We start from the raw sequence: 16,501 nt of genomic DNA, 5'->3' as shown, positions 1-16,501 counted from the left end.
AAGAGTTTTCCAGCTGGCTCCACCAGCCAAAATTAATTCAAACCCAGAATCATAGTCTGTTCCAGATTGGACAAATTCTGATGATTCTGGACTCGATCGAGCTATTTTTGCAGATTCGACTAAGTGAAGTATGATAATCACCCCATGCTTCCTTAAGCTTTCCTGGAGTACTTTTCAAGGCGCTTTTAATGGTACCAAGTTATATAGATGTTTTTAATACGCTTATTGAATGATTTGTAAAAATATGAAAAGAGGTTTCTAGCCAAAATGTCGAAATTTTATATATCAAAGTCCCACAAAGATGATTTCAGAGGTTGCTTTGGATCGATAGAAACGTTTTGATTCAAGATATACCATAGTAAAAGTCTTTATTATCAAGGTCAAAAACGCGATCGTTTGATTTTCGATGAAAACCATGAGGTGCCCCTCATGCTTTTGGTCGATTTTTTACCATGTTTTTTTGGTCCCCAAAAAGTCGAGCAAAAGTGTCAGAAAGTAACTGCCAGATGAGAGCAACCATTTGGGGCTATTCTGACGATTTAAAACGGCCTTGAACGCAAGAAAATGCAGCTCAAATGCACTCATATTTTGCTGTATTAGGGACACTAAGGACTAAAAAGAAGAAACACCAGTATGCTGCCTGCCCGTATATGAAGTAGCTACGCGTATATGGATGTAGAGCATCAAACAAGAATCAGACCCACAGATAACATAAAGTGTTTCCATGTGTAAGTGGAAGGTCAAAATGAAAATAGCAGTATTTTGATGAGATGAACAAGGACAGTTGGTAGCGCGAACTGCCGCTACGCAGGTTGGCTCTCACCCAAGCTAAGTAAAGGTAGAGAGCCATCCGAAGCATAAACACTCGTATATATTAGAGACAATGCGTATTAGGGGTGTGTCAGAAATTGGAAGCAATGTTCATCTCCTTGACGGCAGCTAAAAGTGGAATAGACGCCATCAATGCGAACCAAAATCTTTCAATAGAGATCATCAAGTAATACTCTTCAGCATTTGTAGGGTTATTTTTCAAATTGAGCGACTTGAACAGTATCAGATTCTAAACGAGTTCCAGGCTCCAGTAATCCTCTTTTCAAATGCAACGTTTCAAGCTTGCACTATCAGGTGGGAACTTCTCATAATTCTGTCAATCAGATTTGACGTTACTTGAAAGCATGGCATCAAGAAATTCTTTCACTCTATTTACCACCGTGTTAGCACATTTGGGAGCATCTTCTCTTTTGACAGTCTCTTTAGTTTTTGTATGTGATGTGCGATAACTGAGGTATACCATGTGTATATTTTAAGCAATTCAAAGGATCATTGGGGTTATACATATAATGAATAAGCAGGTTAATGGATTAGAAGGTTCAGGAACTACAATAGTAAAAAGTTATTATGTGTAATGCCCACAAAATGCATTTAACTTGCCTAATAATGCTTGATCTAACCTGGCCATCAAATTGTTCGAAAAGGTCTTTGTGGTAATGAACTAAACTAACAGAGATGAATGCTGTCGGACTCTTCTTTGGCAATTTTGGTTTCAACTCGTCTTTCGAATAAAGGGGTATCGTTGCTAGGGCGTATCATTTCGCTATCGGCCTTGTTGTCTCCGTTGCTACATTTGACTAAAGCTTCATTCATTGCGACTAGTTTTTTGATGCTGGGTAAAAAATCTTTGATTTCTGATTTGCATTGAGGCAAGATGAAATCGAATAAGAATAAAGTAACATAGAACTTCTGGGATATGAGCACAAGCGTATACACATTGACTTTCAATCCTACGACTTGTAGCATGATGGGCGCATTGATTTTGTGAGTATCTATCGTTGACTTGCTGAAATACACCAATTGGTACATATACAGAATGAGAGCCCGAGTGCGATTTGTGTAGTAGGACGATATTGCCTCACCATAGGCAATATTTCCACGATGATACTGAGGCTGAGTGGTATTGGTTACGAGACAATCTGGGCGCAATACTTCCTTCTTTACGAGCTTCCTCTCGTTGAGATTCGACTCTGGGTAGCGAAGTCGGAATGTGTCATTGATGTCGTTGAGGAAGTATTTAACCACTGGGTCTAGAAATCTAGTCCTTAGGACACATTCGTTGAAAGCTTCAACCTCTTTATATTGAGGTAAAAACTCCAAGAGTTCTCGAATGCATCGAATTATTCTCTTGTGCCATACATCTTTCATGCCCTGTGATAATTGTTCAAGATTTGCCTCTACTTCATGGTAATCGAAAAACGCCTTTTCAAATATATCATCGATGAGATTAAGGAGGTCTGTGTGTTTAGTTGTGTCGAAAGAGTAATGAGTTTTCAACAAATGTTTGTAGAGCTTGTTCACGTTTGCTTCTCCAAAAAGGCGCAACATGTCAGTGCAGTAGGAGCCAGGCTTCAAGAACAAAATGTTTTCAAGAGCTCTACCAAAAGGGATAAGTAAGAGTACTTACACAAACAAAAACACTTACATAAGCTTTTGGAAATTTGGCTCGAGATAAATGGCGTCCAGTTGTGAAAGATCGCTGAGGCATTTCTTCTTATATTCTGATACGTTTTGCTGGATGGTTTGGTGTGTAGCTTGATTTATAGTTTGGGCTTTGTTCACAATATATAATTGTATTTGCTAACTGGACAGATGATGTGCTGCTTTCTTGATCTGATGGGGGTATCTTGAAATCTTCCAACAAACTCTGTGCGCGTTCTCGAAAAGACTGTTTTGGATGAGTTTTCAAGTTCTCTTAGCTCTTTTTTCGTCGCAAGCCCGTGGTAGGATCGTCCTTTATCTGGATACTTTTTCTGAAAAGCTTCAAAGATGTTTTTTATTCGCCAATCACCAGTTGATGTAGTTTCAAAGTAGTGTAATGGCATTTCATAAATTTGAGTGTTAAAGAAAATGCAAAATGTGAGTAGTTGAAGGCTGTGATGTTGGTGGATTGTAAATGGAAATTCAGGGACGAAAGAATGACCAACATTTATTGTTACGTATTTATTTTACATTCCTCTCTTGCTGAAGACCTCTTCATAAAACCATTAAAACTGAAGAAAGCTTGGTGAGCCTACCAGTTGCGATATGACCATTTCTCCTCTCTTTCTCTATTGCATCATCTATTATGTATGGCCTGTTTGTATCTTGGTATTTGGTTCTAAATGGTCTAGAAGGAGGCCTTGTAAATACGTTTTACATTGCCGTCTGAATACGTTTCAGCTTCCTTGATGTGGGCATCCGATCAAGAAGTGACCAACTCGACAAGCTGCAATGGCTTGGTTGAGAGTTCCCCATACTTTGAGACAGCCTGTTCCAGCATATAGAGCTATAGTGAAGGCTGTTGCTGCAAATACGCTTTGCTCAGCATCTGAACACATTTCAGCTTCACTGATGCAATCAGAGTAGTTTGTGTGGCATTGTTAAGCACAAAGAATAAAAGGATTATTATTTGTAGCTTATAAAAAATGTTCGATATTATAAAAACAAGAAAAGACTTATTTGAATAAGATCAGACACAAAAACTAAAGATTTATTGATGAAGACAAGAGTTATTCTACTGTAGGGGGAAAAACTGTCCCGTTCGCTTAATATTTTGTCTTTTTGCACAAGTTTTTGGTCATTTCTTTGTATACAAAGTCGAAATAGATATCGTTTGAATGAGAGAAAGTAGTGCTATTTATACATAATTATAACTTTTTCAAAAACTAAAATCCAATGATTTTATTGGTTAAAAAATAAATATAGAAAAAGGTACATTTTATTATAAAATCATTAATAGTGAGTTGAACCACCTTTGCTCTTGATGACAGCCTTGATTCGGGCAGGCATACTATCAATATATTTCTGGCACTCTTTTTCTGTTATTTTGTACCACTGAATGTTAATACGCCGCTCTAATTCTTCTTTTGTTGAGGGCCTAGTGGGATACTTATTAAGACGAAGCTTTAGGAGATGCCAGACATGTTCAATGGGATTAAGATCGGGACTTTGGGGTGGCCAATCCATGATTTTGTCTAGGTTAAACCCATTGTCGGTGAACCATTGTTTAGTAATGCCCGATGTGTGCGATGTTGCTCTGTCTTGTTGAAATCGCACATCAGATGGTGTCTTCCCAAAATGCGCAAGAGTGTCGTTCAATGATGTCTTCGAAATATCGACATACAAGCCCGAGTTTATTGCGTCTTCAATAATGGTAGTACCATAACCAGGCCCCTCCGTTGTTATATAACTCCAGAACATAACCCCACCGTCATTTCCCTGCAACTGAGACTTGACTTGATACGACTGCATGATTCGGCCACCATTCGTCCAGTAAAAGGAATTACCATCTGAGCCCCAAAGGTCTATTCTTGTTTCATCCGAAAACACCCAACGACGCCAATCAGCAATAGTAAGATGCCTATGCTTTTTAGCCCACGCCAATCGAAGCCGCTTGTTTGTCTTGCTAACAAAATTGGTCTTTACTTTTCTACGAGATTTAAGTCCATTTCGTCTCAATGACTTGCGGATGCCATTAATTGACATATCATGGCCCATCGATCTTAAACTTTCTTGTGCTGCTCGGGGATTATCTAAAGCACCTGATCGAAGTCCTCTTGACACTAGGGACATAGTTTTAGCACCAAGTTTTTTCGGTCTTCCGCCAAGAGGTCTAGCTGGGTCAGGACAATATAGTTTTCTAAGCCTTGTAAGGGTAGAATTACCCACTTCTGGATACAAATTCTTTATCTTTGAGAGCGAAAGACCACGTTAGAGCAAAGATTGGAGAATGTTGCGCAAATCTTGTGTTAAACGAGCAGGCAAAATGAAAGTTTTGAAAAAAATAAGAAAGCAAAGAAATAAAGAAAATACATGAAGAAACTAGCTTCTTTTACACTTTTAGAGTGCTTCTGGGATATTAAATATCCTGAGCATACCGCGGGTAGTTTTTTAGATTTCTTCAATACGCCTATTGGAAGTAAAGATATCAACCATTTTATATCATCTAGAAATACCCACCTAACATTTTTGCCACGTCTCACTTTAGCTGGTTATACTGGGATTAAAATATAGTCCAGCCATAAGGTTTTTATGTTGCTGTAATTCCTATAGGCTGTTCTATCGAACGCAGTATGGGGTAGCTTTGTTTTCCGAGTTTTGGCAATATACTGGGTAAAAGTCAAGATTATTTAAACGAACGGGACAGTTTTTCCCCCTACAGTATGTTGCTACACTGTAAAAAGTAGCTTGAGGAGAAAGTGAATGTACCCTAAGATGCATGCTTGTATGCAACAACTAAATTGCTTTCAATGAGACATAAACAGTGTCCATTCTGAAGAACATTAAAGGTGTGCTACTATACTTCTATTTCCATTTGATTAAGGTTTTATTATTATAAAAGACAAAATAACGTTAGACAGATCAATAGGAAACCAACCAGTTGTAGACCCTCGCTGCTTCGATCCCTCAACCAATCAGATTGCTTGAAAACTCCGCTGACCTAAAAAAAATTTTGCGAGGGTTTCCCCCTGTTTTGATGTGAGGCAAAATTTTAAGCGCCGCTATAGTAGCAATATAGCTGTCACTATCATCAAATTTCCCCCAGGTGCTAGAGCATGCCTTACTTACACCACCTAGCTTTAGATTCTGGCGTTGAGACTCTCAATCATCACTAAAGTAAGTAATGATAACCAAGTGGAGGCGGCCTATCTACCTCCTAGCCTCGGATAAAGTCTTGTTGAGCTTCAGGGATAGGCACATCCACACAACGTAAAAAAGGTATGCTTCAAAGAAACATAATCAAAGGAACAAATGAACATAATACTATAAGAGTATAGTAGTATGTAGGCAAAAAAAAAAGAAAGGCGCTCACACGAAGCGAGTCAAAGAAAAGCACAACAAACACAACAACAAAGATGTTCAAAGAAGCTCGTTGTTATTGTTGCAATAAAAATGCATACATGAGCAACGTCCATGGTAGTAATAGTCGGATGTAAAGCAACATGGCACAAATATACACAACTGAAAAAGCAACAGTGGTATTATAAGTTTGCAATACAACATAATGACTAAGGTTGTTTCGTGTGAAGCCACAGAGGAAACACTACCAACAAAAGAAAAGAAAAGAAAAAGAAAAAAAGCGCAACAAGGCAAACATCATGAATGCATTATCGCGAGAAAGGAAGTAACAATATAAACGTTCAAAGAAGGTTTATATCATTGCGACCAGAAGAAAGAAGATACTTACCACTTACCACAGCTAGAGATAAACTAGAGAACGAGCATGCACCAAAGACAGTAGACCAGGAAAGACCATATTAGCAGCAGCAACAGCAGCAACAACACCGGCACCATAGAGAAACCAAAAAACGAACGCCACCAACAGAGACTAGTTAAAGACCAAAGAAATTGCTTACTAAACCTATCACAGCCACGGATGGACCAGAAGAGTATAGGCAATCACCAGAGATAGACCAGAGAACTAGCATACAGTGAAGACAGTAGAACCAGGAAACACCAGATTATCAACAACATCAACAACAACAACAGCAGCAATACCAACAGCAACAGTAATACCAGCAGCGTAGAAAACCCGAAGAACGAGTGACACCAGAGACCAGACAAAGACTAACAAAGCAACTACCAGAGATGAAGACCAAAGAAGCAGTTACCAGACATAATAAACCATAGAAGCAAACAGCAGAGATAGCAAAGAAGTAATGGTAGCAGCGTCCATGACAAACAGGTAAGAAAAAAACGAAACCTAATAAACAAATTCGATTAGTGCTTGTTCTACGTCTTTCTGTGCTCGTTGTCGAACGGTACCTGCTATATTCCACTTAAAAGAAGCAGTATCAAGTGCTTTTAACAATACAAGGCCGTGTTATCAGAAGCTAGAGTGTTATTTTCAATCAAAAGGGTTCCAAAACCAATGTAGTTTGATATTAAACGCGTTTTGCAAAAAGAATAAAAAAAAGGAGGATATGGAAAAATGAGAGAGCGCCCTGTTCGACGTCACGGCCAGTAGATTTGGTCCCAGTATTCTGCCGTCGTGGTAGCCGTAACTGCTGCAGTTTAATTTGCAATTGTGCAGTGGGTATTTTCGTCTTCAAACTTGACTTGATTTGATATCCTTTGAACGTTTTTGCCAATTTAACTATGAAAACTCTCGTTGTCACATCCAACGATATAATACATCTTTAGAAAACTAAAAAAGCCGCATCGAATGGTGCTGATTACATGCAGCTTTCAGACCGAAAATAATGAGCAATTTTCAAAAATATGAAAACACGTTTTCTGTGAATATGTCAAGATTTAGCAAATAAAAGTTTCATATAAACAGCTTCAAGTGTTGCGTTTCATCTTTACAATCAATTTGATTCGATATATACTATAGAAAAAATCGTCATTTTTAGGGTGAAAAACGCGATCGTTTGATTTTCAAGTATTTTTCCTTACTAGTACACATGAAAATCATGAGAATTTTCATGAATTTGCAACGACCTAAAACATTTTGAAATAAAGCATCAGTAAGTAAAACGTGGGCAAGGAGAGGCGTTTGGCCCTATTCCGGGCGTCCACAACGCTTTGTAGCATGAGTTATTGGTGCTTCAAAATGTCTTAATTTGGACAGAATTTGGCCAAAAATAAAGCGTAGTAGGTTGTGTTGTCAAAGGAGTAAGTAAATCGCGGTTCTTCCTGATGACCCTGATGTTCTGCATTGTACGGAAATCAATATCTAAGTGATAAACGCTTTTATTCTACTTCTGAGAAGGCTCAGGTCTTCCTTTTTAAAATGCGCGACTAAAGTAATTTCTGTAAAGCACAAAGAATAAAAGGATTACTATTTGTAGCTTATAAAAAATGTTCGATATTATAAAATCAAGAAAAGACTTATTTGAATAAGATCAGACACAAAAACTAAAGATTTATTGATGAAGACAAGAGTTATTCTATTTATACTAAGTTCTGAATGCCAAAGTAGCAATTTATCTTGTACAACGCTTATCACATCTGATGAACCTCAGTATTTAGATAGCTGAGATGCACTTCACTTATCATAGCTTGTCCATGTTGTTGCACAACACAGACATATCTACCCATCAAGAATACCTTAATCTTTATAGACAGTTGTAGCCCTTCTGGCATAACACGACTGTTTCATCCAGAAGAGCTTGGAATTCCCTGTTCTCAAGTAAGTATGGATTAAAACGCCAGCTGCCAGGACCCATCTTCACGCCAGAGATGACCAGATCAACAGTTAGAAGACTGTGATTTGTCCATGCCGAAGGGATGTGATGAATCTGAGCATTGAGCACACGAGTTGCCATACGAGGAGGCGCAAAAATGTAATCAATGGTGGAACCTGCACAAGGGAGAGTCATAGTACCTCTTGGGGGGAAACAGTTAAGAAAATGTGTATTTAACCATTCGACAAAGGGTTTGATCTTTGGGCCACGAGCTTCACCCGCATCATGCAAATGGATATTGAAATCCCCAAGCAAAATCCACTGGAAGTTGAGCATATCAGACCAAAAGGGCATGGACAGTAGCTCTGGCAGGAAAGCATGACGACTGGCTGCCTGTGCTGGCATGTACACATTAGCCACTTGGCAGATGACTTGGTGAGCGTCCTTGACAGAGGCAGTGATGCAGCGTTCGTCGCGAGAGATGACAGTGTCCATGAGCTCTAGGCCGGGTTTTAGGCAGATGATGGCACAGTGTTTGGAGACGACAAAAGCAGACCAAGGAAACATATAGGAAAAAGTACACACCTTATCATAAGTGAGATGCTCTTGTTGACAATAATGAGAAACCTCCTGCAGACATAGAATATCAAGCTGAAGGTTTTTGGAGTGTAAGAAGGAAGTGAATTCCCTGTGTGTTGATTTAGAGGAACCCTTAAAGATGCTTCGGGCATTAAGAGTACCTATACGCAATGATTTTTGTATCATTAAGCCCTATCGGCGGCACGATGCACTGGAGTCTGCGACATAGACGTCGAGCTCACGGAATGACGGCGGAAAAGAGGGAGCACATCAGACGAAAAACCAGTGTTCGCAGCACTACTACCTTGGGAATCCACACGCGTGTGGAGAGACACATCGAGAGGCGCATGCTTGGAGGCATAGCTACTCTGGGGAGCACGCTGGAGAGCCTTGGGATCGACATCCATTGCTTCAGTCGTTGAACTGCGTCTCGGGCGGCCAGTGGACCCCTTTTGCTTGTTGGCAGGCTGAGCGGCGGCGGCGGCTTGACGTTGCATTTGCTGCTCGGCGACATCATGGATGGTGGAAGTGAATCTATGGCGCTTCTCTCGGTTATTCTCGCGGGTACGGCGTTGAGCGTTGACAGTATTAGGTTCCTCAATGGCCTTCTTGCTCGATTCGTACTCATCTAGTGCCTCCTCAAAAGTAGTCTCCTCTTCGTTGCAAAACTTAGCGTTGTGACCAAGCTTGCGGCACTTGAAGCATTGGCGCTTCAATAGTACAGGGCACGCAGCGCGGATGTGGCCACTCTGGCGACAGAAGCGGCAGACGGGTGGGGCACCGCGATATGTGGAAGGCACATAGACATCCCAAGCGGACAGATACATCATGCGGCGGCTCATTGGCTGGACGACATAATACTCCTTGCCTTCGGTGTTCTTGTATTTGACAGCAGTGTCAATCATAAAACTGATATGACCCTCAAAGAAGCCATCAATGGTGTATTTTTTGATCTGGTACACCTTACCATAGTACTTGAGCGAACTTTACAAATCCTCCACGAACGTCTCCATATTGGGCATACGTGTTGTATTCACACATCTAACTGTTCCTAAATCACAAACTCGTAGATTGAATTCAGTAATAAACTATGCACATATGGAGCATATGTAAATAAACTGTATCAACATATAAACGATAACCATGATATTCACATAAGCTAAGTTTCAGTAAGCTATTCTCTGTATGTCAAAAGATAGCAGATAAGGAATGTAAGTAATTAACGTTGCCAAGAGCAACTAAAGATATTTAGACTGATCATCTATATCTGAAATAATTACCATTTAGCATAAGTGAGGATTGACACTAAAACTTAGCATGAGAACACCATTCTAGACGGGTGTGTAAACAATCCATGAAACATACATATAAATTGCAGTAGACATTCACTCTTCCCTCTCCTCTTCATCTGATTTTACGAAAATAAACTTATATCCATTCTCACGTACTACTTTCAGATTTACAACAATGCGGACGATAGTCATCTAGACATGAGTCAGCCTGCCCTCGCTGTTGTCCTTGGCGGCCGTAGTCTTGTAGACGATCTTCTGGTGGGTGGTACCAAGACTGATGGCGAGTTATGCATCCTCCGCGTTGTCAAACTTTGTCTCGAATAAGAAATCGCCCTTGGCCTTCTGGTGGTACAAACTCAGGGGCCTAAACTGAACCAGGGGAAAATTTGTTCCTTTATCAAGCGATAAGCTTCGGTACGATGCGCAAATGTTTTGCTTGGAAAAGTAAACAAAACAGATCCAGGCGTCAAAGCCTGCTGAAGGATGGCTGCAGCCTTCCGGGTAAGAACTTCGGCTTTCAGATCGTCATGTTCGTACAGAACTTCAGGAACTAGTTGGAATTGGTCATCTTTAGCTCGTTGAGGTTGAGCATTGATGACCTTCTTGGACTGGCCTCGAGAAAGAACCTGGATCCAAGAAAGGTCAGTGGTGGTTGCCATGAGTGTGGGAAGTGTAACGCTGGAAGTGGTAAAGTTTTGGTGTGATTTAAGCAGTGGCGTAATTTTTTATCATAGGGGTAGTGATGGTTACGCGAAAGAGCCTATATTAAATCAAAATGTTTCTATTGATCTAACGTAACATCTGAAATTTTCTTTGTAGGACCTTTATATGGAAGATCTCGACTTTTTGGCCAGAAGCCTCATTTCATATTTTCATAATTTGCTCAATAAGTCTATTCAAAACATTTACCTTACTTGGTACCATTGGATGCATCTTGAAAAGTACTTTGTGATTGTATTAGGAAACAAAGGATGATCTTCACAACTTATATAGTCGAATCTCACAAAATAATTGAATCAAGTCGAAGAAAGACACTTTCTGTCCAATCTTGAACAGAAAAAAATGTTCTGGATTTGAATCAATTTTGGCGGCTGGTGCGGCCGGCTGGCAGACTCAATGCCCTCCTTTCCATCATGAAGGCAATACAGTAATAGATACTTTTGAAGCGTACGAAAAGTAGGTGGCAAATCATATAGCATCATCGTTAGCTATGCTGCTCTTTTTGAATCTATATTTGATAACGCCAGTCTATCAAAATACTTGTTAGATCAATTTCTTTCCTTTTTGAGGCTTTGAAAGCGTTTATGGACCATAAATTTATTACGTTATGACGAGCATTTCGAATCTTCGGCTAGGTTTTCTGACCTACGTTTTGATTTTTTGGAAGCTAATCTACGTTCAGATGGCACACACTGCCGCAGACCTTTGGTTAATATCCCAAGATTAATAATAATAGGTAAAATGTTAGAAGAAACTTGTTTGTTGATTGATAGTGATTTAATATAAAATATCTAATCATATATGAACCATGCCAGACAAATGCCTGGCAACTCAGTTTCCATGTTAAGGTTGTAAAAGTGTCTAGTGATTGAGCATTTATTACGTTATGATGATATCTGATATAATATACGAGTGTATTTATACTTGGGATAGCTCTCAACCATCGCTTCATATGGACGAGAATCAACCTGAGCAGTGGCAGCTTGCACTACCAACTGTCCTTGCTCGTCTCATCAAAATACTGCTATTTTCATTTTGACTTTCCACTTACACACGAAAACCCTTCACCTTATATACGGATTTAACTCTTATCCAATGCTTTACATTCGAGTACACGAAAATACTTCATATACCGGCAAACAGCATATCTGTATTGCCTCTTGTAACCCAAAACTATGCAAAACACAGCAAACTCTGAGTGCATTTGAGCCGTGATTTCTCGCTTTAGAAGCTGTTTTAGATTGTCAGAATAGTACCAAATAGTTGATCTCATCTAAGAATTGCTTTCTGACGCCCTTGCTCAACTTTTTGGGGACCAAAAAAACATGGCCAAAAAGCATGAGGTATCCCTCATGGCTTTCATCGAAAATCAAACGATCGCATTTTTGACCTTGAAAATGAAGACTTTTACTATGGTATATCTTGAATCAAAATGTTTCTATCAATCCAAATCAACCTCTGAAATCATCTTTGTGGGACTTTGATATGTAAAATTTCGACATTTTGGCCAGAAAACTATTTTTATATTTTCATAAATCATTTGATAAGTTTATTCAAATCATCTATTTTACTTAGTACCATTGGATGCACCTTGAAAAGTATTCCAAGAAAGCTTGAAGAAGCTTTTTTTTTTGTAGGAAAGACGAGCTCTAGGTTTTTACTTAAAGTCCTTTAAATGTCATACTGAGGGATAGAAAAGACTGTTGATGGACCCAATGTCTGCAATGAAGGGGAATAAGATAGTTTTGAACTAAGTTGGGAAAAAAACCTACTACTAATAAGGTGCGACACCTAGGGCCAGTACAGTCTTGCGGAAATCATCAAAATATAGATCATGGATAAGAGTACAAAACACCAAACGAGAACATCAGTACTACGTCAAAAAATCAAACAACTTGCGTTCACCAGGATTTGAACCGGGGATCCTCCCGTTGGCATACGGGAGTTCTACCACTTCGCCCTACCACCAGGGGCCGCTTAAGGAAGCATCATGGGGTGATCGTCATATTTTACTTAGTCGAATCTGCAAAAATAGCTTAATCGAATCCAAAACCATCAAGATTTGTCCAATCTGGAACAAACTATGTATTGTTCAAGTAACCAAATGTTATGATTGCGTGAAAGAGACTGATCTTTTATTGATTATGTTATGACATGTAATATATATATATATATATATATATATGAATATGAGTGCTAACGTGACAACTATGATTCTAGGTGTGGAATACATCCACTATGATCTGCATTCCGACAGTTCATCCAGTTACCAGATTTAGATATAAGCTGTATGTACACTGGATTAGATGTACGATATCGATTTATACTATAAGAAGATATGGACTTCAGATACGCTAGTACTATAAGATTCATACTATATAAGATATAGGCTATAGATGGCACCACGGACATGGATGGCACTATAGACTTATACTTGTATTCCGACATTGACTACGGATGTTTACCATATCTGGGTAGGCACCAAGATTAATGCAATATGAGCTTGTTGCTTCAGATGTGCACTTCATGATCCACGCTATAAGACACATGCTTATATCCGTGATACTAGCTACAGATACTTTATGTACTACAGACTTGTACTATATATGAGACATGCTATAGACATGCATACGATATGCTATAGACATGCCATATATCCAGATACATGCTAAAGATGTATGCTTAGCGATATACACTCAGATATGTACTATTAATATAGACTAAGAAGACTGTACCTATCGGATACATGCTACTAGATCGATATTAATTATCCTTATGGAAAGGATAGATCAGGGTACTTCGGATGAGAGTCTAATTATTCATCCAGACAGAGCTAAATCATGATTAGCTTGCTGGAGTTGTCTTTTAGCATGATTAGACATTAGTTGATCTGAGTTGACTTATTTGTCAATCTAATTAATAGAACTTTTATCCATTGTTATAGTATATAAGAAGGATCATCTACCTGGCCAGTAGAGAGACTTCTGTTTACTTTACACCTGTCAGTTTGATAATAAAATATACCTTTATCAAGTTGACATTACTGTTTTTTTATTCTTTTTTTTCCGTGAATTTTAGTCTGTAAAGCCTCAAATTCCACACTAGGGTTGAATTAATTCTGGCTTGTGGGGCCAGCTGGCAAACTCAACGCCCTTTTCATACTGCAATACAGCAGTAAATGCTCTTGAAGCGTATGAAAAGTAGGAGGCAGGCCATGAAGCTATCGTTTATAATACAGTGCGCGAAAAAAACGTTCCAGTGTTTTGCCAAATTGCACTTATAGTCAGTTTTCTCTGCAAATATCAAAGCTACTGGGGTTTGCTTAGTTTCATAAATAGCCTAAGTAGTTGGCTATCAGATGATATATTATGCACTTTATTCACGTGATTAGAAAAAGAATGGTAGCCACTTGAAAAGTGAAAAGTCGAATTTATTAAATTTCATAAAAAAGCTCAATATTTAGTTGGACCACCTTTACTCTTGATAACCGCTTTGATTCGGCGTGGCATGCTGCCTATGTATTTAAGACAGTCTTCTTTTGTGAATTTATAACATTCCTGTTCAATTCTGTCTTCTAACTCAGAAATGCTGGTGGCCCTAGTAGGGTACTTGTTCAAACGACGTTTTAGTTGATGCCAGACATGTTCAATGGGGTTTAGGTCAGGGCTTTGGGGGGAGGCCAATCAAGGACATTTTGAACAGAGAATCCGTGATGCGTGAACCATTTTTTAATGGGACCAGAAGTATGTGGTCTTGCGTTATCTTGCTGGAATCTAAACGTTTTCTTGTCCAGCCCATAGTACTCGATAGTGTCTAGCAAAGATTGTTTAGAATAACGAAATATAGACGGAGTAAATACAATTAGAACTGATTATATTTATTAGGTTATTCCAAGATTGAATAGGGATCAAAACTAGTGTAGATATCAAAGGTATTTATAGTTATTTGACAGTGCCGCAGCAATAGGACCTTGATCTTGAATGCGGGATAATTGTATAAACCTTGAACCAGTAACGAGGATGTGTTGCATCAGAACTCATGAACCACCAGTCAAGGATAAACAACAAAGATAATCCAGGAGAGAATGTTTTTCCTAATAGCTTTGACGGAAGAACATTTGTCGGAATTGAAACCCACTTCCAGGGACGAAAGGCCATAGGCTACCACTCTCTAGGAACCAGGATATAGATTAGCCATTTGATGGCACCACTCATGTTCCTTCGTGCTGCTTGAATAAAGACCTCTCACTTCTACTACGCATCTCTGCTCATTCTCAGATCCACTTATGCAATATACAGCGCCTAATACATTTGCCTCTCAGAGATGATCTATATCCTAAACAAAAATAAGTCCAGAATTTCAGCATAAACTTCTGAGTTAACAGTTCCTTCGGTAATGGTGGAGCCATAGCTGGGTCCCTCCGCTGTTATCATGCCCCAGAAAACAACGCCACCACCACCTCCCTGAACTTGAGCCTCAGTTTGATGAGGCATCAACTCAGTGGGCCTGTCAGTCCAGTAGAAAGATTTGCCGTCTGATCCCCACATGTTGACCCTGGTTGCATCGGAAAATCCCCACTTACACCAATCGTCCGCAGTCAAATGTCGATGTCTCTTGGCCCACACAAGACGCTTTTTCCGGTTCTCCGCAGACACGAAATTGATCTTTACCTTTCTTTTAGCCTTGAACCCTTTGCGCTTGAGTATATACTGTATATTCCTCAAAGTCATCTGAACTCCCATATGAGCAAGGTAGCACTGCACACCCTTGGGGCCGTCTAAATTACCATTGCGGAGATTCCTCTCAATGTAGTTCATATTTTGCGTAGTGATTTTGCTGCGTCTTCCGGGTTTGGCATGTTTTGAATGACCAAGAAACTTCTTCCTATAGCGAGAACGTACACTGACGGACAAATCTGGAAAGATTTTTTGAATGGCACGGAGGGAACAACCTTGGTTGAAAAGAGCGTTGACAGATCCTTGAGCCTCCTGAGGAATGGGACGTGTCATGTTAAAAAAAGTGATGAAGTAAAGATGGTAAAATATAATGAGGGAAAAGACCAAAATCTCAGGCTTCTTTATACTTTTTTAAGCATTCCTCGGATAACTAACATTTTAAACATAACTGATATAAAAAATTACGGCTCTCGGATTATTTTTGTGGAATGTATACAAACAATAAGGTCATCAAGCGATATTTCCAATTTTACAAAATCGAAATTTTTTACTTCACGTCAGTTGCACTAGCTCAATATCTACTGTATCAATTATTTTAGTAGTTCATTTTATGGCCAAAAACCCAAACTTTCGTAGTCTTACTTTAGTTTTCAAACTGGAAAAAATTGACAGAGCTGTAAGTGTAAAACTACGAATTGGCAAAACACTGGAACGTTTTTTTCGCGCACTGTAATATTTTATTGCCTTCTATATCGTTCATAATGATATTTTATTGCATTTTATATTTAATAACGTTAGTCTGGACATGGACGATGCATGGGTTGCATAAAATGTCTGCAGTAAGTACTGAAATCTCTGAGGCTCCGAGCCGTCGTTCAAATAAAATGTTGGTAGCATTGAGCAGAGGAAAGAGGGTAGAACTAACAGTGGTTTTTGTTGATTGATTGTAAAATCATTATTCTCATATGAGCCAGGCCAGATAGGTGCCTTGAAACTCAGGTTCCATATTAGGGTTGTAAAGTGTCTAAGGACTGAACATTTATTATGTTATGATGATATTAATTCTCGATTC

The 16,501-nt window shown here is 39.1% G+C and overlaps 6 protein-coding genes across 6 annotated transcripts; all 6 read right to left on the bottom strand.

The window, feature by feature from the left end:
- Window positions 1-1,497: 1,497 nt before the first annotated feature.
- Window positions 1,498-2,539, bottom strand: ATC70_008442 (uncharacterized protein; the record flags this gene model as incomplete). Its single annotated transcript, XM_064827691.1, has 2 exons — window positions 1,498-2,400; window positions 2,477-2,539. 2 exons carry the CDS (start codon window positions 2,537-2,539, stop codon window positions 1,498-1,500), a joined length of 966 nt encoding a protein of 321 aa, XP_064686975.1.
- Window positions 2,540-3,765: 1,226 nt separating this feature from the next.
- ATC70_008441 (uncharacterized protein) lies at window positions 3,766-4,605 on the bottom strand (the record flags this gene model as incomplete). Its single annotated transcript, XM_064827690.1, has 1 exon — window positions 3,766-4,605. One exon carries the CDS (start codon window positions 4,603-4,605, stop codon window positions 3,766-3,768), a length of 840 nt encoding a protein of 279 aa, XP_064686974.1.
- A 3,488-nt stretch (window positions 4,606-8,093) lies between these two features.
- ATC70_008440 (uncharacterized protein) lies at window positions 8,094-8,729 on the bottom strand (the record flags this gene model as incomplete). Its single annotated transcript, XM_064827689.1, has 1 exon — window positions 8,094-8,729. The coding sequence occupies one exon, from the start codon at window positions 8,727-8,729 to the stop codon at window positions 8,094-8,096; it is 636 nt and encodes a 211-aa protein (XP_064686973.1).
- Window positions 8,730-8,926: 197 nt separating this feature from the next.
- ATC70_008439 (uncharacterized protein) lies at window positions 8,927-9,646 on the bottom strand (the record flags this gene model as incomplete). The annotated part of the gene is made up of 1 exon (XM_064827688.1): window positions 8,927-9,646. One exon carries the CDS (start codon window positions 9,644-9,646, stop codon window positions 8,927-8,929), a length of 720 nt encoding a protein of 239 aa, XP_064686972.1.
- A 743-nt stretch (window positions 9,647-10,389) lies between these two features.
- ATC70_008438 (uncharacterized protein) lies at window positions 10,390-10,692 on the bottom strand (the record flags this gene model as incomplete). The annotated part of the gene is made up of 1 exon (XM_064827687.1): window positions 10,390-10,692. The coding sequence occupies one exon, from the start codon at window positions 10,690-10,692 to the stop codon at window positions 10,390-10,392; it is 303 nt and encodes a 100-aa protein (XP_064686971.1).
- A 4,389-nt stretch (window positions 10,693-15,081) lies between these two features.
- Window positions 15,082-15,762, bottom strand: ATC70_008437 (uncharacterized protein; the record flags this gene model as incomplete). The annotated part of the gene is made up of 1 exon (XM_064827686.1): window positions 15,082-15,762. The coding sequence occupies one exon, from the start codon at window positions 15,760-15,762 to the stop codon at window positions 15,082-15,084; it is 681 nt and encodes a 226-aa protein (XP_064686970.1).
- Between the last annotated feature and the right edge of the window lie 739 nt (window positions 15,763-16,501).

This window comes from Mucor velutinosus (assembly GCF_035048745.1).
Source record: "Mucor velutinosus strain NIH1002 chromosome Unknown tig00001561, whole genome shotgun sequence".
Lineage (NCBI taxonomy): Eukaryota > Fungi > Mucoromycota > Mucoromycetes > Mucorales > Mucoraceae > Mucor > Mucor velutinosus.
This window is presented reverse-complemented; position numbering and strand designations above follow the sequence as displayed.